This window comes from Eucyclogobius newberryi, unplaced genomic scaffold, assembly GCF_026437365.1.
Source record: "Eucyclogobius newberryi isolate DKJ021-1_F unplaced genomic scaffold, fEucNew1.0.hap1 SCAF_17, whole genome shotgun sequence".
Lineage (NCBI taxonomy): Eukaryota > Metazoa > Chordata > Actinopteri > Gobiiformes > Gobiidae > Eucyclogobius > Eucyclogobius newberryi.
In genome coordinates, this window is record NW_027315801.1 from 27706057 (window position 1) to 27727891 (window position 21835).

Here is a 21835-nt window from a genome sequence, read left to right on the forward strand (position 1 = left end):
GTAGTGGAGCAGAGAGTACAGACACCTGCTCTCAAATACAGTGAAGTGAAAAGTATCCATTGTGCAACGTACTTGATTAAAGCCTAAAAACTTCACTCAGTACTTTCCACCGCTGCAAATGTCAGGTTTTTATGAAGGATTTGATTCAACTGTACATAGTGGTGCGCAAAAGACATGCAAAGTGTAACAGGCCAATGTTGTAAATAAGTGTTTGTTGCTTAAAACAAGGGTAAAATAGTTGTTAAAAAATACAATGCAGTACACGAACCGATAACCATAATGTGCAAGTAAAAATGTTAGATTTAGAGGAGTCTGTACAGGAGATTCTCACCGTTTGTGTCTCATTGAAGCGCAGTATCTTCATGGGTCTGGATTGTCATGGGTCTGGATCTTCACGGGTCTGGGTCTTCACAGGTCTGGGTCTTCACAGGTCTGGGTCTTCATGGGTCTGGATCTTCATGGGTCTGGATCTTCATGGGTCTGGATCTTCACAGGTTTGTATCTTCATGGGTCTGGATCTTCACAGGTCTGGATCTTCACAGGTCTGGGTCTTCACAGGTGTGTATCTTCATGGGTCTGGATCTTCACAGGTCTGTGTCTTCACAGGTCTGGGTCTTCACAGGTCTGTGTCTTCACAGGTCTGGGTCTTCACAGGTCTGGGTGCAGCCTGTGGAGGTGTCACGGCTGAAAATGACACTGCGAGACTCGTTTGTCACTCCTGGTTTCAGCAGCAGCTTCATCATGCACAGTGCGACCAACGAGGACGCGCACCCTGTCACTCTGCCTTCCTGTTCCTGTGAATGCTCAGAGTAAACTTTCCACCGACAACTACAAGACCACTGTGGCAATCATTCAAGCCACTGGTTTTGCACCGAACCGTGTCGAAAATGTGTCACATGAAAGACCAAGAAGTGTCTGGAGTTTGAGTTAGTACTGATATAAATACTGCAGTGTTAGGACCAGATCTTTATGAAAGTTATATATACTGTTATGACGGGAGAGACATCATTGTGACTTATTATTGATCGGGAAATGATTGAGTTTGATGAGTTTTTAGAAGTAAAAGCAGTAGTCAATTTTTTTGTCTGTATTTGACTTAAAAGTAGTTTTTACAGCGGATACGTTTTACTTTTACTTTGTTACTTTTAAGACCATTTAATCATCTGTACTTTTCACACCACTGCACTTTTGAACTGGACATAAAAGTAAAAAGTACTTGGTGCCTGAATGTTTAAAGTCCAGGATTGAGTGAACAAAAATCTGCACATGCAATTCACTAGAAAAATAAGAAATGTATTTGAACTGACCTTTGTTGGCTAAAGATCTGCACAATTCTTTACCAAAACACAGCTCTCAAAATCTGTGAAATACTTTCTTTTTACTCCCAAAGAACATTTTTAAACGGGTACTTCAAAACTTAAGTAGATTTTAAAATGTGATACTTTTACTTGAGTCATTTCCCCCCCACACATATCTGTATTTTGACTTCAGTAACAATACTTCCTCCACCAATGGCAGCAGGATAGGTTAAACCGTTTTGATGTGAAATGTGAGAGGGGCAAAGGACAACGGGACGGCCATAGTCAGTGTGTGTTATAGTTTATGTATTTCTTTGTTATGTAATTTTTATTTTACAGGGAAAATGCCGACAGTTACAAAACAAACCTTGTCGCTGAAGCAAATGTTCAACTGCCGTCCCCAGTTAGGTTTTTGCTACACTAACAATGTTATAACACAAAAGCCATTAAAGCACTTTCCCATTATACACACATTCACTTTCATACTGTTTACAGGTGGATACGGTTTGATTCTGCCAACACTGTCTCACTTTCCTCTGGTTTAAGGTCCTTGTGTCGCCCTGTTGTTCTGTGTAAATGTTCCGAGTGGTTCAAGGTCACTTCATTAGTAAAGTCATGAATGTTTGAGATAAGAGACCGTAAAGATCATTTATTTCTCTTATAAACGTTGCCGGGTAAATTCACCATTGACTTTTTTTCATCCATTGTCTATAATAACTAAAGAAGAATCAAACTGAGAGTGATTCTTGTGATACTTCTGAAGGGTAGTTTCCAAGAGGAGTCAGCGTTCAGGGTGAAGAAATGCTGTGTGAAAATGAAGAACTCTTAAAAGACGGTGTTAAAATCCCAATATTGCACTTTTATTGTCCTTTTACAAACACAACTGTACATGCAACAGCAGTAACTGTTTGAACGAGTCCAAAGCTGTAGGTCATGGAGTTTAGAAACCTTTACTCAAGCAACATAAGTACACTTTTACTCAACGTTTGGTGGAAAAATATACTTTGCTCAAATAAATGATAGAGGTAACAATACTTTTGTACAGATATTTAGAGATGCTTCTTCTCCCATTCAATTGAACAAGGACAAAATATCTTACAATCTGCTGTACAATGTTCAGTTTCCTTCTCTGTAAAACCACAATCTCCTTGTATGAGGAGAGTGGAGTGCAATCATGACTTAAGATAATATGTTATTAATAAGTTATTTAGTCCTTATGAGGACACTGGCATTTTAGAAAGACACCAATACGACACTGTGGGCAAACGCTAGATATTACCAAGGAAATAGTTTCTTCATTGTTTGTTAAATGTAGTTGACCCATTTTCCCAAAAGTAAAATTGACAGTCTTGGTCATGTGCTCAAGTCCAAGCATCGAGATAGTATGTAAATGTCTTAGTCGCTGCATAAATCTGAATACATACTTAATGAACCACTGCTGCAGTGAGGTCAGCAGAGGGAAAAGCCATCTAAAAAAGGCAAATACACCCACGCATTTTCCGATTGATTGGTCCATGAGAAAACGCTTGCGGCAATAGAAGTTGAGCAACAGCAATTTAGTGAAAGTTTAGACAGGTGCAAAGAAGTACAAAACAAACCTTTTCTTGTGGCGTGATCGAATTTACATTCAGTATTGTCAACCACAGTACATGGCTTAAGGCAAGGCAGGTCTTTAAAATAAATTGGCAAAGTCAAAATGATTGTCACTGCTTTAAAAGCAAAATCAAATAACAACAAACTGTACATATAAATACTGAAATAAAATGTTTTTCACATGAACATACATACTCTTATTGCAATATATTATCATTTCAATTAACATTCAAGGTACATAAAATGGTTTTACAATCACAGCTGCAACTTTATAAGGGCGTGTTTGTTTCCTCTAAAATGTCTTTTCTGTAAAGTTCTGATGTGTTTTGTCAAGTATCGGTAAAAAAATTTGTTCTTCCTTCAGTAGCTTGGCTCGTCCATCTCCTCATCACTCCAGTCTGGAGGTGCGTCCGTCCCGAAGTAACGGTCCCCAAAATTTCCTGTAAAACAAAAATAAAATGGAATATAAAAAATATATACATAAAAAGTTATGCTTGGTTACGACTATAGATACTACTACTTTTACCACTCCTTTCCTTTATGATTTAATTTTTATATAAAACAGAACAGGAAAAAAAACACATATATATAAATAAATATATAAATAAATAAAACTGAGGTAGAACAGAATAATAATACAGAAAAGCACATTTAGACACAAAAACAAAAACAATGCCACATTCTCCTCCCAAACATCCGCTCACACGCAGGACAGTCCATCGCTCTCTTTCAGAATGAACTGAGCGCATGTGACCAGTGCAGCGCTTCTATACGCCTGAACACAGACAGGTCACATGGTAACCAGCCTCCATATCGGAAAGACAAAAGACGACGGGTGCAACTGAAAAATAATTTGGAGACAATGTATCCAAGTCCCTGTGGCCTTTGACATTTCCGCTTTTATTATCAGTTAAAAAACAAAACTGAACATAAAACACAGAAGATGACACAGAAAACTAAACAAGTAATAATGGCAAAGGACAAGCTCACAGGGAGGGATGTCACAATATCAGATTTTAGTGTTAGGATTATTGTGAGAAAAAACATCACGATTTAACGATTACTGAGACTGTGACCAAACAACAGTGAAATCTTTCATTTTCTTTCTTTCCGTGGTCTAACGTGTTACTGTTCCTCAAGTTTGTGACCAACTTCACAAAATTAAACTTTCCGAAAAACAAAATAAAGTAACATTTACGAAATTTCCCCATGTGTGGACAGCAAAGGATTATCTTATCTTATTTGACAAAAACAGCCAGATATAATAAAGTTCTTTACATTTTGGTCTATTTTTTTGACGAGAGATTGAACTAAAAATATTTATTTTTGCTTCTAAAATTATTACGATAAATAATGTTTTGGTTCTTACGATTATATTGTAACTTGAATAATCACGATTATTGATTAAAACCTAATAATCGTGACATCCCGACTCACGGCATAAACTGTCCATTATTTAAGTCCCATTTTGACTGTTTGACATTTCCAACATATGCAGATGATTTCTGCTTTATTTTATGATGCCTTGACAGGGTGAAATAATACATATTGAGAATGTTGCACTCAATGAATTTACCCTGGTCTTATGATATTTCTTTTTTAAAAATATGTGTCTTCAAATGTTTATGTTTATCTAATATTTGTATAAGACACGTGACAAGTTAAAATGGATTAAGTCTCATTTTAAGTATTTTTCTTTATTTTTAAAAGGAAAATAAACATAAAACACAGAAGAGAAAGCGAACAGAGAGCAAAAAACTAAATATAAAGAACACAAATAGCACTTAACATTCAGAGAAACAAAACCCTGGCACATTAGAATGAAAATGAGAGTCCCACCTGGTCCAAAGTCGGTCAAATGTGCCCGTCACTCACCAATGCCTGGTATAATGTGGAACAGATCGTTGACCTTCTTGTCCACAGCCGTCGTGATGATCTTGACCTGTGGAAAAGCGTAGGCCACCGAGTGCACTCCCATCTCCGCCATCAGCAGAGACACCAGCAGGATCTTATCCTCCTGCACATCATGGTCCTGAAGAGGAACACAGAGCCTTATGGGTCATGGGAATACCACTATCTCACAAAACACTGACCGCTAGAAAAGTAAAATAAATGGATTCATAGTATAATAGTATATGTGCAACGTCAAGCGCAGCGTACAATTACATTGCGTCTAAATTAGGCCCTTTTTGAGCCCACATCTCAGCTTTATAGAAGCTTTAATTGTTCTGTGATTTGCAGTTTTGCGTGTAGCTCTGACCCACCAGCAGCACTCGCACGGCCATCATGGCAGCGGCGCCGGTCGACACAGTGCAGTCCATCAGGATCACGTGGTCCTCGCCGATGTCTTTGGGGAGGCGCAGGTAGTGAAGCTGGAAACGGTTAGCGAGGTTAGCGTAAAACAGGATAGGATGTGGCGTAGGACCACAGTGAGACAGACCGGACAAACAAACTCAGAACAATGCATTACAGAAATACTACAACACATTTACCAACTTTATGATCACATCAAAATAAAAAAGATATAATTATTTATTTTAATTCATATACATTTTGCCTGGATGAAGTTTTGATTGTGAAAGTTTGGACAAGTAAATGCTTCATAATAAACTAATTTAACAGGAACTTTCAAACACGTTTCAATATTCAAAATACATGAGTCACATATTTTTTCGGAACTAGACCTTTAGAGTCCTGACTTCATGTTTCTTAATTAGCTTTACCTCAGGTTCTCCTGTGTCCTGGTTGGTCTGGATGAGGATCTTGCCGATGCGGACGTCTTTACAAACAGCCCTCAGCGCCGGCTCCATGGTCTCTCCGGCCCGGAGGATGGACACGCCTGTGATCTGTAGCAAAACAAATTAAACCCAGGTTAAATGTGTGAAAATGGGAAGAAAAACACTAGTCAAAGTGTCAATAAGTGAATAGTGTTTACTCACCCTTTTCCCATTGAACGCACAGCCTTCATAATCCTCTCCCTGCGGCGTCTGGACTAAATGGACCTGAAGACCATATTTGGCATAGATTTAGCTTCTATACTCGACTAGTGATTTATGCTCAACGAGTGATTTGTGTTTGCTCTGTAAAGTCAGAGAAGTGAACTCTCCCTCCAGAAGATAAACGTGCATTGCTTCATGTCTCGTGCGGTTTGAACTTTCCATTGCTGTAGTTTGAAAAGTTTCCACACCAACAGTGCCAATAAGAATAGGTGTACACCATGGTTTGCCATAATCGAAAGTCTATTTTGAATATTTCTCATTTAAGACTCAACAATAAGTCGCTAAAACAGAACCTTTTGATATGTATAAACGTGTCAAAACAATAAGTTACAGTGCCATCCTTACCAGCATTAACATTAGCTTATCACAACAAATGCTACGGCTAGAACTACTATTACTTTCAATATAAAATCAAAATAAATATATAATATATAATAAATCAAATAACTCCAAATCAAACTACTTCTACAAAGACTTTGCATCTCACACAAGTATTCATTGTCCTAGTGGTACTAAATAGGTGTACTTCATATTTTGACTGTTCGGAGGCAGAATATTTTGTCATACAGACTAGTACATGAATTTAGGAACAACCTGTGATGGGAGGAAGGACAGCGCTCGCTCGATCAGCAGCCGCATCAGCCTCTTGGAGTAAAAGATGAACTCATCACGACTGGTTTCCTTGTTCCTGATGCACAATAATCATTAAATAACCTTATTTCAAGCGACAATAAAAAGATAGAAGAACAGGCAATAGGTTATGTTTGTTCAGTAGTTTTATGAAGCTGTTTTTAGCATGTGTTTACCTGATTATCGTGTGCATGCCCTTGACTTGTGGGGTACTCTCCAGCACACTGAGGGTCTGGGGGAGCGGCTGTGCCTGGTGCGCAGAGGCCAGAGCTGCCCTGTGACCACAGCGGCAGAGGAGGGGAACGGAGGAGAGGAAGTGGACAGTGAACACAAGGCAAATTCAAGCTAATTACAGCAAACTATGCACTATCCAATTGCACACAGACGTGACTAAAACCCGTGCAGAAGATCAAAATTAGCACCATTAGTAGAAGTATTGTTGGAAATAGAAGCGTGAACCTGCAAAAGCCAATGCAACCAAAGAGTGCTGAGTATTTCAGTGAGACAAACATCGTGCCTCACAATTAGATCATCATAAAAACATTGTTCGTTACAGCACTTCCACTACATAAAGGTAGATGCAGTGCAATCAAATGAAAGCATGTGTTAACTGGTTCACAAAAACAAAATTACATTTAATTAGTGGAACAATAACATTTGCATGCGTTTATAATCATTATATCATTGTGTGTCCTGAATCTTGCAGCGCAGTTCTATAGTCATATAGTACACTATTTTCCCTATTCAACAATTGTGATTTGCTGATGAGTTCCTTCAAAGTGTATTCAAAAAGGCAGTTAAAGAACCACATAGTAATCAAATAGTAAATAGTGTATCAGTTCAGTTCCCCAAGGACTGAGACATTAATGAGGCTACTTTAGAAAGTTAGGTTTGAACATTAAAATTGGCAGCATGTCACTGAGATACTCATCAGGCAGATGCAAACAAAAGAAAATCATATGAAATCAGCTCACATATGCCAGCGGAGTTTCCTCTGTGGGAGAGAGTGACAGACACGGGACACAGACAAAGAGGGGGAAAACATGAGACTGAACGTCAGGATGAAGGAACCATGAGAGCCAGAGTGTCAAATGTCTCAGAAAGTCAGAAGTCTGATAAAAATCAGTTTCAATCTGTTTTTAATTCATGCTGAAGGTAAATCCTTAATAGACAGAACTGTGCAACTTTTTAGGAAGATCTTTTTTGGAACATGGAACGAGCCATTTCACAAGGATCAGCGGGCCGCAACTCGCATAACATTTAATTGATTTTCTTGAGTGAATTCAGCTCGTGTGAGTGCGTGGGAGCTGTCACCCGTTCACTGTGTGTAAAGTATTTGAGCTCACAGGCCCCGGCACATCCTGTATCTAAAGACAGATACAGAACACACTTCCTTTCTCTCTGTCTCACATTCTGTGGCCAACATTCAATGGAAAAACTTTTGTCGTAGCATATTGGAAAGTTTCTCTGCGGCTAAGATATGCAATAGTCAACAATAGCTTCCTCTGATGAACTTTCTGTTGTATTTGGGTTGGCACAGAAAGGAAGAGGTCAGTCACTAGAGTATTTTTAGACACAGGAGGCAGAATAAGTGTCACTTGTCATTCTCCCTGAAGAAGTAGAACCAAAGCTGCAGATTCATAGTTTCATTGAATGTACGTCAGCTAAAGACTAATGTATTTATTCAAATTAGATATTTTTAGGACTGGAATATTCTGAAACCTTTTGAGGCTTAGTTGTTAGTCCTGCTTCAGCCATGGTAACAGTCAACAGTTATATTAATTACGATTATTGGAAACCCCCCCCACAAAAGCTGGTTTATTAGATAGAATGTCCTCTGCAAAAAAAAACAACAACAACTGCCATCTCTGTAGTTTAGAGCTCTACTAACTTGCTCTACAATATATGGGATTCTTGAAATTATTTAGTAAAACCTAAAATCGTGCAGCCCTTTTAACAACACTACATAACAAAACAATTGCACAGAGCTGTAGTTCAGACAAATTGTTGTTTTTGCACCAGAGACATTGCCGCCTGATGATGTTTTTTAAAAAAACAGCAGATCGGGGCGAGCCCAGGGTCTATTCAGACTTCCTTTTCTCCGAGGCCAGGTAAATATGGCAGAGGATGAAACTGGAGGTGAGAGTGAGCGGGGCAGACGACGAGGAGAGAACAACAGAGAGGATAAAGGCCACTCTACCTGACGCTGAGTTCGCGCTGTGGGCCGTGGGCGAGCGGTGTGGTAGGGGAGAGTGAGCAGACAGTGAGACAGTATCCTTAAGCTACCTCTGGGTGTGTGTGTGTGTGTGTGTGCGTGCGAGTGTGCGCGCGTGTCTATGTACGTGTGAGGCTTAACTGTGACTCTAATCTCGGCACTATACATAGCAATTTGTGTCTTAAACAGAAGAGAGAAGCCCTATATAAAGCCCATGAATTACAAAATTTGAAACTAATGCATGAGAAGTGTGCAGCATTTCATTTAAAATTGTTACTAACTTGATCATAAAAAAAAAAAAATAAATCAAAACAATGCACAATGGCACTTATACTTATAGTTGTGTTGACGTGTTTGTCCACCAGAGAGCGTATTAGAGCGTGGCAGTGGCTAAGAATCCAGTCAAAAAAGGTAGTGATAAAAGTTCGACTTATTTAAGCATGCTATATAAAACAGTTTATAGTATAAAGCTCTCTTGATAACATTGGTCAATTTGTGATTATTATTGGTGCTGTGTGTGTGTGTGTGTATTGTATGTGTGTGTAAATGTGTCTGTCTTGTGTGTGTGTGTGTGTGTGTGTATTGTATGTGTGTGTAAATGTGTCTGTCTTGTGTGTGTGTGTGTGTGTCTCATACCTCTTCAAGCTGACTGTGAACATGCTGCACAATTAAATCAATAGCAACCATATTGCCTCCCCCTGAAAAAACAGAAATTATTAAATTGTTAGGCTGATAAGTATTTTAACAGTGTTAATAATACAACACCTAAAAATAACAACTGACGCAAACAGAAAAAAAGTATTAAAGTCTCTAATAGAAGTCTAAAACAACCAACGTTTTTGTTTCATTGGCTGTGAGCACACCTGACTGTTAAACATGCTGGGTTGAGGCGGACCGATGTAGATACCAAAATGCCTCCAGGCATTCATACGCCGGAGGCTGGACTTGCTCTAAAGCCGGAAGTGCTTTAAGGCCTGCGATCTCCATTAAAATGTGATTAACTGCACAGCCGTACTAACCTGGCTCACACCGGATTGATCTGTGTCTCACTCTGAATTGAGTTCTTCACATGAATCAATCTGGAAAGGTGCTCGCCAAGTGTCACAACAGCGCAAAAAGTAGAAATTGTGTTAGATGACGTGTTCAGAAAAGCAGTCCTCTTTCTCATCCACAAATATACAAAGTGCCAATGTGTGCACATTTATGAAAAACAAAACAGTCTGAGGCCAAAGTACGGCCAGCGGTGCCGCCATATTTGTTTTGGTTCGGTTGTTTTGACCAAACCATAAAGTGATTGCTTCCAGTCCCACCTGTGGGCCCTAAATGCCATGTGATGGGCCGTTTACCACTGGTGAGGACTGCAAACGAATCAGTGGTTGTCTAACAAGAGAAGATTCTCTAGTGAACTCACAACAATTAAGATGATTCATGTTACTGGCAAAGTGACAGCCCTACCCTTTGATTCCACATTCACTAGCGCTTTAATAAGAATTCTATCACACCCTTTCAAAGTATTGACGATCTGTCATTTGTCACAATTAATTACACTGAGTAATTAGTGTAGTGTAGTCACATAAGAACATTTAATATGCTTCTCAGGCTACCCCAAATAAATTGTATGTTTGCTGTAACCCGACCCAACATTTTTCAAGTGGGTCGGTCCGTAGGTAAATTCTTATTTTTTTTTACTTTGAAGGCAAAAAAAAAGGTCAAAATTTTGCTAACTCAGGGTCAGGCTTCAACAGGCCAGGGGTCAGGCTTCAACAGTCCAAGGGTCAGGCTTCAACAGTTCAGGGGTCAGGCTTCAACAGTCAATGACGGAAAACGTCTCGATCAACCCGATCGGGAGACTAAATCTCCCGATTTTAAGATATTTCAATCGACCTTTTGTACGCCGTTATCCTTTATTTTGGTAGCGAAGGCGAGCGGGGGAACGTGCGGGGGACACGGGCGCCGCCATGTTTTGTTGTGATGACGCTGCTGGGCGTGTTTAGGTCCCAGAATGCAATGCGCAAGTCAAATTTAAATGAAGCCACACCATGATGCAAAACGGCATGAGCGGTGGCCAGAGCAGTGGCGCTGACAGAGGCAAATCAACAAGTGAAAATCAATATAGGTTCCCTCCTGCACAGTCTGTTTACTACAGAAGCATTTGGAGGACCGAAAATGAAGACCCATATGCATTGCACTACGCATTATTTGTCCCTTGAGATGAAAGACATTTTTACCAGCGCTATAAAATTACTCTACACGGCGCTTTAGGAAAGCCCGGTCGGTGAGTCGGCGAAATATTTGAAAACTAAAATAATTTGGCTTTTTTTTAAAACAAAATGGAATTCATGTGCAATTCATGTGCAATTACTGTGAAATTCATGTGCAATCTATGTGCTGTCGTGACACATATTCATGTGCAATTACTGTCGGGATCACATGCAATGGTATTTATGTATTTATTTATTTATTTATTTGTCTATGGGAGTTTTTATTTATTTATAGGAGATCTTCTACTGAAAGTGTTTTTCAGACTTCCTATAAGTGATCTGTTCTTTTCTTCTGTATCTATCTCTGTATCTACCTGCGTTGCACCAATGAAATTTCCCCATGTGGGACAATAAAGGAATATCTTATCTTATGTTTCAGTCGGCTAGTTTTATACCGGGTCGGTCGGGTTACGGCAAACAGACCTATTATTTTGCTCAGCCTCATCTATGATGCATGTGGAGGTTTTTACTCGAGTAAACAGTAATCAGTGCATAATATCTGTTTATTTAAACATGCAAAATAGGAATAAACTATTTTGATTTCAGTGGCAAACAAGTAAAACTCTAGCGTTTCTACAATGTTTTTGTGACGGGACAAATATGCACCTCGTGGGACCACAATGTCGGCCAGCCTCATGGTGGGCTCAATGTACTGCTCAAAGGCCGGCTTCACAAACTTGTTGTACTGTTTAATGACTCCTTCGATTTCTCTGCCTCTTTCTGTGATGTCCCTCCTGAGACGCCGTACCAGCCGTATGTCTGAGTCTGTGTCCACAAAGATCTTCATGTCCAAAAGCTGACAAAAGGAGAAGTATACATGTAATAATTAAATATAGTTTACAGGGACATTTCACAATAAATAATAAAAATGTCAAAGATTGGAGGAAATTAACTTTACCTGCAACAGCTCTTTATCTGTAAAGGCCATGATTCCCTCGAAGATGATAACACTGGCTCCGTATACAGTTTTCTATACAGGAAGTACAGGGTTATAATGTTGTTTACATATGGTTCTCAGAGTAGGATAAATATCTGAGTTCTCAGATCAGATCTCAGATGAGCGTAAAGTATTACTGCAATACTAAGTTGGGCAGTGCAGTCATCCTCACCCAATCCTTTTGTCTCCCGTGTGTTGTGAAGTCGTACACCGGGATCTTCACACTCTTTCCCTTTTTGAGTTTGCGCAGTGTATGTGTGAGCAGGGTGAAGTCAAAGGCATCGGGATGGTCAAAGTTGTAATCGTTGCTGGCTGCAATGATCTGCTCTTCCTTTGACAAGACCTGCAAACGATTCAATCACAAATGATCCAATTCTACAAAGTCAACAGTGGATGTAGATCGGGCATAAATATCTCTAAATAAGTTCCTTTAATACCAAGTTTACAAGAAGGCGGTAAATTAAAGTAAAATCTCCAGGCATAACACTATTCTAGTTTTATCAAAGTGCTGCTTCTATTGAATCAAGATCTTCAAATAAACATGATGAAAATAGTAGCCTCTTTTCTGTTTGTTTCACTCTCAGTAGTTGTAACATGTGACTAAAATAGTGGTCTATAAAGTCTATAAAAGTATTCCAAAAAGAGGAACTGAAGAAAGGAAAACAAAATTGAGGAACCATCTTTTGCCCTAATGAGTGTGTGTGTGTATGTGTGTGTGTGTGCATTATGTGTGTGTGTGTGTGTGTGTGTGTCAAAAATGTAAATCTAACACTGTTACTTCTCAGTTTAAGTAAATCAAGCCCCAGTCTGCTCATCATATCAGAGAAAACCTTTACTAAAGCTATAGGTGCATGTGCAGGTGAAAGACAGTGACAGTAAAATAATAGTCACACAGACATATAGTCATGTGGCAAATGCCAGCCTGTGAAGGTGGTAATATCATTGGTCAGTGTCAGCCCCGCCCTCTGTCTGAGCTGTGGTTACACAGTGACAGGATTACACAACACCAAGAGTGGCATCACTCAATACTTCAAATAAGTTAAATGAAGCGTTGCCTAATCTTTGAAATTATTATTAAGGTTTTTCTGTCTTATCTAGACACAGCAAAACTTGTTCACTCACACAAATACTTTTGAATTGTGACTATGTAGGATTTGCACGCTCTACAAAACGGTCAATATCAGAATAAATTTGAAGGCAATAATTATGATAACCCTTTGACTGAAATCTTTAAGAAAGCATACAAATATACAAAAATGAAATGGGAAAAAGAGGGAAATTTTGTTTTGACGGACAAGGAGTGGGAAAGTGTGTGCACTTCACAATGGAGGACCACAAAATCTCATGTTTGGAAGGAATTCTGTTGGAAGAATGTGACCGTTTACTTCATAACGCCATGTGCTCATTTTTTACAGGGAGGGGCTGTTCTGGAGAAACTGTGGTTGCCAGGATTCATCATTATCATGTGTTCTGGGACTGTCTTGTTGCACAAAAATGTTGGGAGAGAAATTGTAGAGGCGCAGACTGTATTTGACACCACCATCCCACTCAATCTCAGAACTATGTATTTAGGTCTCAAAACCCTTGCCATGGACAACATAGGGTAAATACCTTAAGGACATACCCTAAAATGAATGACACATGACGATTAAGGACTGGACCAACACCATAACTGACATACGGACAATGGGAAAAAAGGGGAATTTTTTTTGTGTGCCTTCACCTTCTTTTTAGTTGGATGAAATTTCTTATTTTAAATTTAACTCAATTTGTTTTTCTCTTGTTTGTTTGGTGTTGTTTCGTTTGATATGTATTGCTTTATAGTGAACACACACACACACACACACACTCTAATATAGAAAAATACTTTTCTTTAGTTTTGTGAAGCATTTAGTGGAGAGGTGTTTGGGTAGTGAGTGTAGTAAAAAAGGTAAACAAACCTTGTAAAATGAATCCATTGAAAGTAACACAACCCAAGGAACATCAAGCGCTTCAATAATTTTTCTGGCAACTGTGGTTTTTCCTGAAGCGCTCCCACCACACAAGCCTGGGACAAACGGTAAAATAAACACATTTAATGCATCAAGACAACTTTAAATTAGATAATTAATGTGCATAGCCCTTAATAAAGGGTAAAAGGAGAAAACATTGTTAAGTGCAGCCAAAATGCCTTGGGCAGGTATTTGAAGTTGTAAAAACGGGTAGAAGCACAGACTTGTTCTGCAGACAGGCCAAACTCAAAGTATAAACTCATATAACCTATTTTGCAGACAAAACTTGACGTAAATGAACTATTGCAGTGTGTAGCGCTGGGTGCAGAGTAAAGGTAACAGTATGAAACAAAGAAAAAAGGACAAAAAATGGGTATCGCAGTTATTTTTTTTATACCTGGAGGTTTCTGGGAGAGCACTTTACAAAGTTGGAAAGTGTGATCACAAAATAATGATAAACCCTACAGTATTTCCTCAAATAAATGATATTCAGTAAAATGTGTGAATTCTTATTTGTTATTAGATCATGAATAACACAAGTAAAGGTATTGAAACCCTTCAGGTAGCGGTACTGAACACCAGGTATTGTTTAAGTACTCTGACCTAAACAAAATTTACCCAAAAAGGTACCCAACCCTTTGCATTGCAAATAAAGAACAACGTCAAAGAACATCATCTATTTGCAACAGTCAATTTAACTCTTTAACTGCTAATAAATGGTATGCTTTTTACTGAGAGTGTCATAACATTAAAAGAAGGATTCACAATGTAATGAGACCATTTGAACTTACCAATGACAAAGGCCTCTTTGGACTGTGTGCCATGTTCGTTGTACCAAGGCGGCCGTCCTGCCGTGTAGATGGTTCTTTTGGAGGTTCGCAGCAGGGGGGGCTCCGACTTACACTGGCTCGTGGTCCTCTTCCTCGGGGACAGACCGGTGCTCACGGAGGGAAGCAGTCTGTCGAGCGAGCCGTCACCGCTTCCACTGGGAACAGATAAAAACACGAAACATATAACTATATTGCTTTTTATAAATCCAAATCATAATAACTTGCGTCATTTGGTGAATGAAAAATGTGCACAGGTTGCATACATCTAAAATAATACACATTTAGACCATTGCTGGCTTTCCACAGCATTTGCCTGATCCCTAATTTGCAATTTCAGCATTGGGGTTGTGTCAGGGGCCTTTCCTGAAGCTCCCCATTACAGTACATTTTTCAAGGCTTGGGACGCTTGGGACAGATACGTGAATCTAGGGGTTAGATTCCTTTTTAATCACAAAAGTAGACAAACGTAAGGATTGTTAAATGTGCGGCCATTGGTCATTGTGGTTCTTGTGGTGTCATTCCTGTTTTAACTAACAAAGATCAAGGCTGAAAAAAAAAACATATTTCTGGGTGTGTCATGCTACAAGCCAGAATGGAACACCTATTATATTGAACATGCTATGAGCCATCTAAGTTAAAGTTGATATAAAATGCCTTAACCCTGGTCACTCTCGTTCAATAATTGGCCAAGTGTCAAAGTACAGTAGCATGTGGAGTACAGGGTTTCTCATGCTTGTTATATACCAGGTCGTAGGTCGATGTTTATCCGTTTTTAAAGAATTGTACAGATTTAAGTTAATAGTGACGCTGTAATGGAGAAAATGGGTCAGGTCATGTCACGACTCACTTTACTCACAATTTGAATCCATGATCACTCTGAACATGACAATTTGAATTCCTTAGGACAACAACGCTTTTGTTTCTTACACAAAATGGTTCTTGACGACATCTCACAAAGGGTTTAAGAAAGTATGTGCCAATATATTAGAGCATGCCCGAGGCTAAACAAGAAAAGAACGTGTCAAAAATGAATGTAAAGATTTCTCTGCTAATATGCAAATACATTTTGCGATGCATTACTGTTTGCAAAGAGGAAATAAAGAGACAAACATGGCAACATTGTTAGACACAAATGGACGTTACTGTACATGTTTCTTCCAACATAGACAACATTTCAATACCACAAAGCATAAATCGTATAAAAGGGGACAATATTTTGGCTTGGGCTGTAATATGCATCCGGTTTCTTAGAATACGTACTGCCGTTTGCAATTCATCCACGCATCACCCAAAGCTGACTGTAAAAATCCAGATGCCATTTTGACTGAACCCACAGAAAAACACTGCTTCTTTGTCTTTCTCTCCTGCCCCGTCCTTCTTTATGTATGGAGCCATAAACCTGCCCAGATTGTGTCACAGGGTCAAAAGTGAAGCAAATAGAGCACATGCATTTTATCTTATCAGAGAACCACATGAGCCTGGTTAGAGCCTGGGCTCCGGAAAACAAGTAAGAGGTAGAGCCGACTGCAGCCGACTTATCAGTTAAACCAAAAACAGAAAATGTAGGTACTATATGGCATCATGCATTGTCTGAGGCAGCACCAACTCATCTGATGCAGCTCAATATTGGCAGTGGATTGTGAAGTGTGGGAAGTAAAGCCAGACATCTACACAAACACAAGAAGTTCATGTGTTTGTTTTGGATTTTAGTCCTATGGCTAAGCGCAGTGGTAACTAAAACACCATCTCATCACACAAGAAAAACATGTCCAAGGTTGTTGGTGTTCCTTCCCCGGTACTAGCCAAAGGTACCTAGGGCTTGATCGTTATTGATTTTTTCCCGGAGCTAATAGCGATGCTGATGTCAAAGGCCTCGATAATGAACAACTGATAATAGATCAAACTGTTGATGTTTACTCTTTTCATTAATTCAGCGTGAGCAACCACACAGCCATGCGGTTAACTAATATGCATGTAAATTCTGCCCGTACTCCTCTTTTTATCTTGAATTAAAATGTTAATAACAGCTGTAGGCAAAACTTTGGTTCGAATGGTAAAGAGTCATCTTAAATCGACCGTGTAAATGATAAATAACAATAATAATGAAAGAGCACAACTGAAATCAAGGCTTACAAAGTGCTGCACGGTCAGTATCAAAGAACAATATAAAGACGATATGGTAATGAGACAATAAACCGAAAGAGACACTAATAATAAAGGATTAAAGAAGGTAAAGTGCAAGGTTACAAGTGTCCTAACTTTAGCTCGTTAAAGGCGCGCTGTCGTAAGTCCCAACACAAGTCACATAAATAAAAAGAGAAGTAGTGTGCAAGTTACTTCTAAATATCAATAAACTGGCACAATTTGGCAAATGGCTGATGACTCGAGATTAAAAAACTGGCTAATTTCATCGACTGACTGATTGTAAGTAACTAATAGTAATTATAACATTCAAACTCTATAGCACATCAAAATAATAATAGCAATTAGGTAGCAGATAATATTTAATAACACAATTATAGGCTTAGACAGTTATTAAAGAAAGTGGTAACTGGTGCTTATTGGTACTGGCGCCTGCTGCGAATAACAAGTAATGGCAAGTAATCCATCCTAAGTTTTAAACAAGCAGCAGCGTTTAGCACTGGTAAGTGTTATTTACTTGAAAGAAAATAAAGTGCAGTTCCATTTTACGACTATCAACAACAGACAATGCTAATAACACAAAGGTTGGCATCTGCTGTTGAGTGAAAAAACCTGAGACAAACATTGTGTCCCTAGAGACAAAATACCACTCAGAAGTGACAGTCAGACCTGTTTCCTTACATTCGTTAAGTGAACCCTAAGATGCAGTTCAAGCAGAACAAAATAAGTAAATCAATAGAAAAATAATGAAAAAATGACTTACCTGCCATCGGTTCTTAGTGTCCAACAACCTGATATTCTAGCGCCGTAGCACCCAGGTAGAGAGTTCATGACTAAAGACAGAAACGTGTGCGCAAATTGTATTCTTGTTTTATATTCCCCCCAAATAAGAAAACTGTAATAGTTAGGCTTAGGCACTTAGCAGCAATGCCCTTTGTAGCAACCCATCCACAGTTATGTAGACACACTATGGGGAGTGTAAAGAGGGGTGAGGACGGGGGAGAAACGAAACTTTGAACGTGAGTTTTGTTTTCTGTTCCATTGAGTAGTAGAGCACTGTGACCGAGCCGGGAGGAGAAGGAGACTCTGCGACTTGTACACTCTCTGACGAAGGGCACGGCTTTTCCCTCCTCTACATGTTCACTCCTCCCCTCCAGTCGCTCAGCCAACAAATGTAAGCCGATCGCCAAGCCTGCAGATTATGTTCAATAGCAGGTATTAATAGCAGCAGGTTAGAGCAGACTTTCCCACTCCGGGCCTGTACACATTCATAAACACACACATATGTACATGCCAGAGTGTGTGTGTGTGTGTGTGTGTGTGCGTGTGTACGTGCGTGCGTGCGTGCGTGTGTGTGTCATCTGTTTTGACAGCTAAGTGTTGCAACATGTTACTATGTTACTGGAGGTAACACAGGGGAAGAGAGAGCGACAGTAAGAACATTGGGGAAGCGTGTTGTGTACGTTTTAAACTAAAATACGTAATACTACTTCCACTACTACCATCACATGTACATACAATGATTAGTACTATGGATTCCCAAGACATTCTAAGAAAATGGGAAAAAACTGAGAGTTGTTACTATGAGCAAACTAAACTGGTCTGAAAGCTTCTATCAACGGATTTAGTAATGCCAACTGCTTCTACAACTTTCTTTTCCACCACTACAACTGCACTATTGACATGAACAAAGCCACACTCAGTTCTGCAACTACTATGTCTTTTCTGTGGCTTATGTACATTTTTGGGCAATCTGCAAATCAGACCCTTAGGCTCCTGAACAGGACCAAACCAAGTCTACATCGGGAGTCACCCAAAGTTTGCAGTGATTTGCATGTTTACCAAACGCAACTTTTTTTGTTTATCAAATTAAACAAAGCATGGATTAGACGCAAAGAGTACACAGGCCTGTTTATGAGCCCGCCTAGTTGCTGGATTATCCAACTGGAATATTTGTTTTACTTGCAGACTTATGAAAGCTCAGAAACTGCAAATTGGAGTGGATTTACGCATTGCCCAGCACAAATCCATTGTCTCTCTCTGCAACAGACTTTAGGCGTCAGAATCATGGGCAAACATACCCCACAACACAGCGAGAAACAGCGTCCCAAACTGAACTGGAGTCATGGCGAAGCACAGGGAATAAACAGCATGATGAAACCAAACACCAGTGCTTCATCAGCTGACAGTCAGAGAAGTGCCCTGGGCTTAGTACACAACACTGCTGAGACATCAACTTAAGTTACACACATGCACGCACACACAGGGGCACGCCTCCTGGGTCACGCCTCCTGGGTCACGCCTCCTGGGTCACGCCCCCTGGGTCACTGCTGCTACAGACAAACAAATAATTATTCCACCAGTTCAGACGAAAGGCTTTCTATAGCAGCCAATCAAAGAGAACACAAAGGACGCTTAAAATAAACAACACCACAATAAAGAGAGTTTCAATGCACTTCCAGGTTTTCGCTGTTTGCGTTACATAACGTTTAAAACGACAGGGGGAAGACTTTTATTAGTCCCACAGCTGCACAGCAAGAGAGGCACCACAGAACCGAGCAGTCTGAACTGGTCGCTATGTCAACATGCAGCTCAACAGTTTAATTAGTGCAGAAGACCAAAAGATGAAAATATGGATATGTAATTCATCAAATTCAATCAAGATTCAGTCCTCTCAAATTGCTGTATATGCTTTTTAATCGAGACGTCCACAGCCAAACAAAGAGGAATACATTTGACTATTTGTTCCTTTGTTATAAACTATTAACAATTATTATGGTTTATGTTCAGGAAATGTATGTTTTATTTGTTATTACGAGACAAAATTAAGTTGAAAATCATATATCAATACATTAAAAAAAAAATTTATGATATATCTTTTTTGTCATGTCCCAAAGCCTTTAGATGAAAGATAACATTTACTGTTTTTAAACGCTAAAACCTTTGCATTACAATACTATTTATGGTTAGACGTGACAGATTCCAGTGATTAATAGACACTAGACACACGAGCTTGAACCACGCACAAACAAAATATTAAAATCCTTGCAGGACATAACCTTTTAAATTGTTTTTTAGCAGTTGATTGAATTTCCTCTTCTCAATATTTTAATCATAACATCACAGAGTACAACACTAATACAGTAACACCCTCTTGTGGCTTACTGAAGGAACGTTTAGCCACTGTGCCTGCTAACAACACGGAGAAAATGCATATTAGATGAGCTGCTAAATGTACACTTTATAAAGATGAGCCATATTAAATTAAAACCCTTTTGCAGTGACTCTCGTAAACGATCAGTTTGTGGATCGTGAGTGAGCTAAACACGACACACAGGCCATGCCACGCTTTTGCTTTAGCTTTGACTTTCTCTGTCACCGCACGGCAAAAACAAGAAGAATTTAAGCAGTTAAGTTCACTAAATCTAAATCGAACAGGAGGCCCTTGAAAGCAAAAAGGTTCTGAGCTGCATCACTGTGCACGTGCCACTTTGGACCGCTGCCTCGTGTTAATAATGCTGTAATCATAACCGTTTTAACACAGTAACAAACTACCTAATTGTAAGTAACTAATCATGCTATCCGGCTATACCAGCGTCCATTGCCATGTGTAATTGTGATTTCAGTGACAGTATAAAGACGCATAAACTGTAACATATGAACAGAGTGTGAGGAGAAGAAACACTTTGTGGCAAGTCGCGCTTCCGTAAAAGATGCTCGAGACTTTAACAGTTTTCTTTCGTACGATTGAACGCCGTCTTGAGGTTAAAACTGTCGTAGAGTCAATCGTACGTGTGTCTTACCTGCTGGAGACACACGCACTGTTATCTTCGTTGTCCATATTTGATCGTATTTGTCCTACGCTAACAGCAGATAACGCTGTGTTGACACTCGTGCAGTTACAGTTAGCAGCAGCTGCACCGATGCATTGTGGGGATTGTAGGCGTTTCTGTTCCGCAGCGTGGTTCACGGTGGTGTCATTACCCGATTTGGCACGTACTTAAAATTCAAGTTAGAAATACTTAAAACGTGTTTGTCAATGCATTTGAACCAGGCTAATTTAAATGATGTGCATCTATATGTTCCAAACATGTGCAATTTTCATCGTTTTGAAATTGTTATATTTAACTTGTTCCTGTTCACCTGCAGTGCCTCAGTTTGTCAGCAGTTCAAATGTGTCATTTTTACAGACCTTGAACAAGCATTTATCAGGAAAACAGTTTTTATTCCAAGAGTAAATTCGTTCGAACGAATCTCAAAAATTATGTTTGTCCCAAGTATGGTTACTATAGCAACTTAAGCGTATCTGGGCATGCGCACTTTGAAAAACCATGCCAAATCGGATAGGGTTCCAAATCGGGTAAGGACAAGTGTAGAGCCACGCCTCAACTCAAATGACCCCAATTCCCAGAATGCACACGTGGAGTTTCATCTCCATAAACAGGGACTTTCTCAAGGCCGATATGTGCTCATCACACTTACCACGTGTTATACAGCAGTACCTCCAGGTTTTCCACATCAAATTGAACAGTAGAGTTTTAGGTAGTTTATTCTATTGAGTTTTAGGTAGTTTATTCTATTGTTACTCAAGATTAGTCACAGCTCCATAAAGCAAACTGATCTATTTTACATGTTATGACTTTTGATAATTCATCTTTTAATAAGACAGAATTAGTGACAATGAATTAAAAGATAAGGAGCACAAATAGCTTGGTTTAAGATGACACATTATGTTTAATTGAGATGGGGACATTTAGGTACTGTGTAAATATTGCAAATTCAACATCTTTGTCAATCAGTAAAAGAATGGATCAATCAGGTTTCTGAAATCTTTACGATGGATATTCCTTATCCAAAATACTATGTAGCCCGATAAAAAGGGAAAAGCAGCTCTCGGCCTCTCTCCTTCACTCTGCGGTACGATATTAAGACATTCAAG

The 21835-nt window shown here is 39.3% G+C and overlaps 1 protein-coding gene across 4 annotated transcripts; it reads right to left on the reverse strand.

Moving 5' to 3' along the window:
- Nucleotides 1-2636: 2636 nt before the first annotated feature.
- On the reverse strand, nucleotides 2637-20820 carry uckl1b (uridine-cytidine kinase 1-like 1b). 4 transcript variants are annotated; one of them, XM_072449770.1, is made up of 15 exons: nucleotides 20700-20820; nucleotides 14716-14909; nucleotides 13874-13980; nucleotides 12106-12276; nucleotides 11895-11966; nucleotides 11603-11792; nucleotides 9372-9433; nucleotides 7495-7514; nucleotides 6697-6795; nucleotides 6485-6578; nucleotides 5831-5893; nucleotides 5615-5737; nucleotides 5156-5263; nucleotides 4767-4923; nucleotides 2637-3331 (listed from the first exon to the last, which is right to left on the reverse strand). In XM_072449770.1, the coding sequence occupies exons 1-15, from the start codon at nucleotides 20735-20737 to the stop codon at nucleotides 3252-3254; spliced, it is 1578 nt and encodes a 525-aa protein (XP_072305871.1). In that variant the 5' UTR covers nucleotides 20738-20820; the 3' UTR covers nucleotides 2637-3251. The 4 variants fall into 4 exon arrangements, with proteins under 4 accessions (XP_072305871.1, XP_072305868.1, XP_072305869.1 ...); XM_072449767.1 differs by lacking the exon at nucleotides 20700-20820 and adding an exon at nucleotides 17660-18078; XM_072449768.1 differs by lacking the exons at nucleotides 7495-7514; nucleotides 20700-20820 and adding exons at nucleotides 8721-8737; nucleotides 17660-18078.
- Between the last annotated feature and the right edge of the window lie 1015 nt (nucleotides 20821-21835).

Bases quoted from the DNA above. Each gene is read 5' to 3' on its own strand.
- uckl1b (XM_072449767.1), bottom strand. From the start codon at position 17,727: ATGAACTCTCTACCTGGGTGCTACGGCGCTAGAATATCAGGTTGTTGG. The intron at 6,579-6,696 runs GTAAACACATGC...ATTGTGCATCAG, and splicing joins GGCATGCACACGATAATCAG to GAACAAGGAAACCAGTCGTG. The intron at 5,738-5,830 runs GTGAGTAAACAC...GTTTTGCTACAG, and splicing joins GTGCGTTCAATGGGAAAAGG to ATCACAGGCGTGTCCATCCT.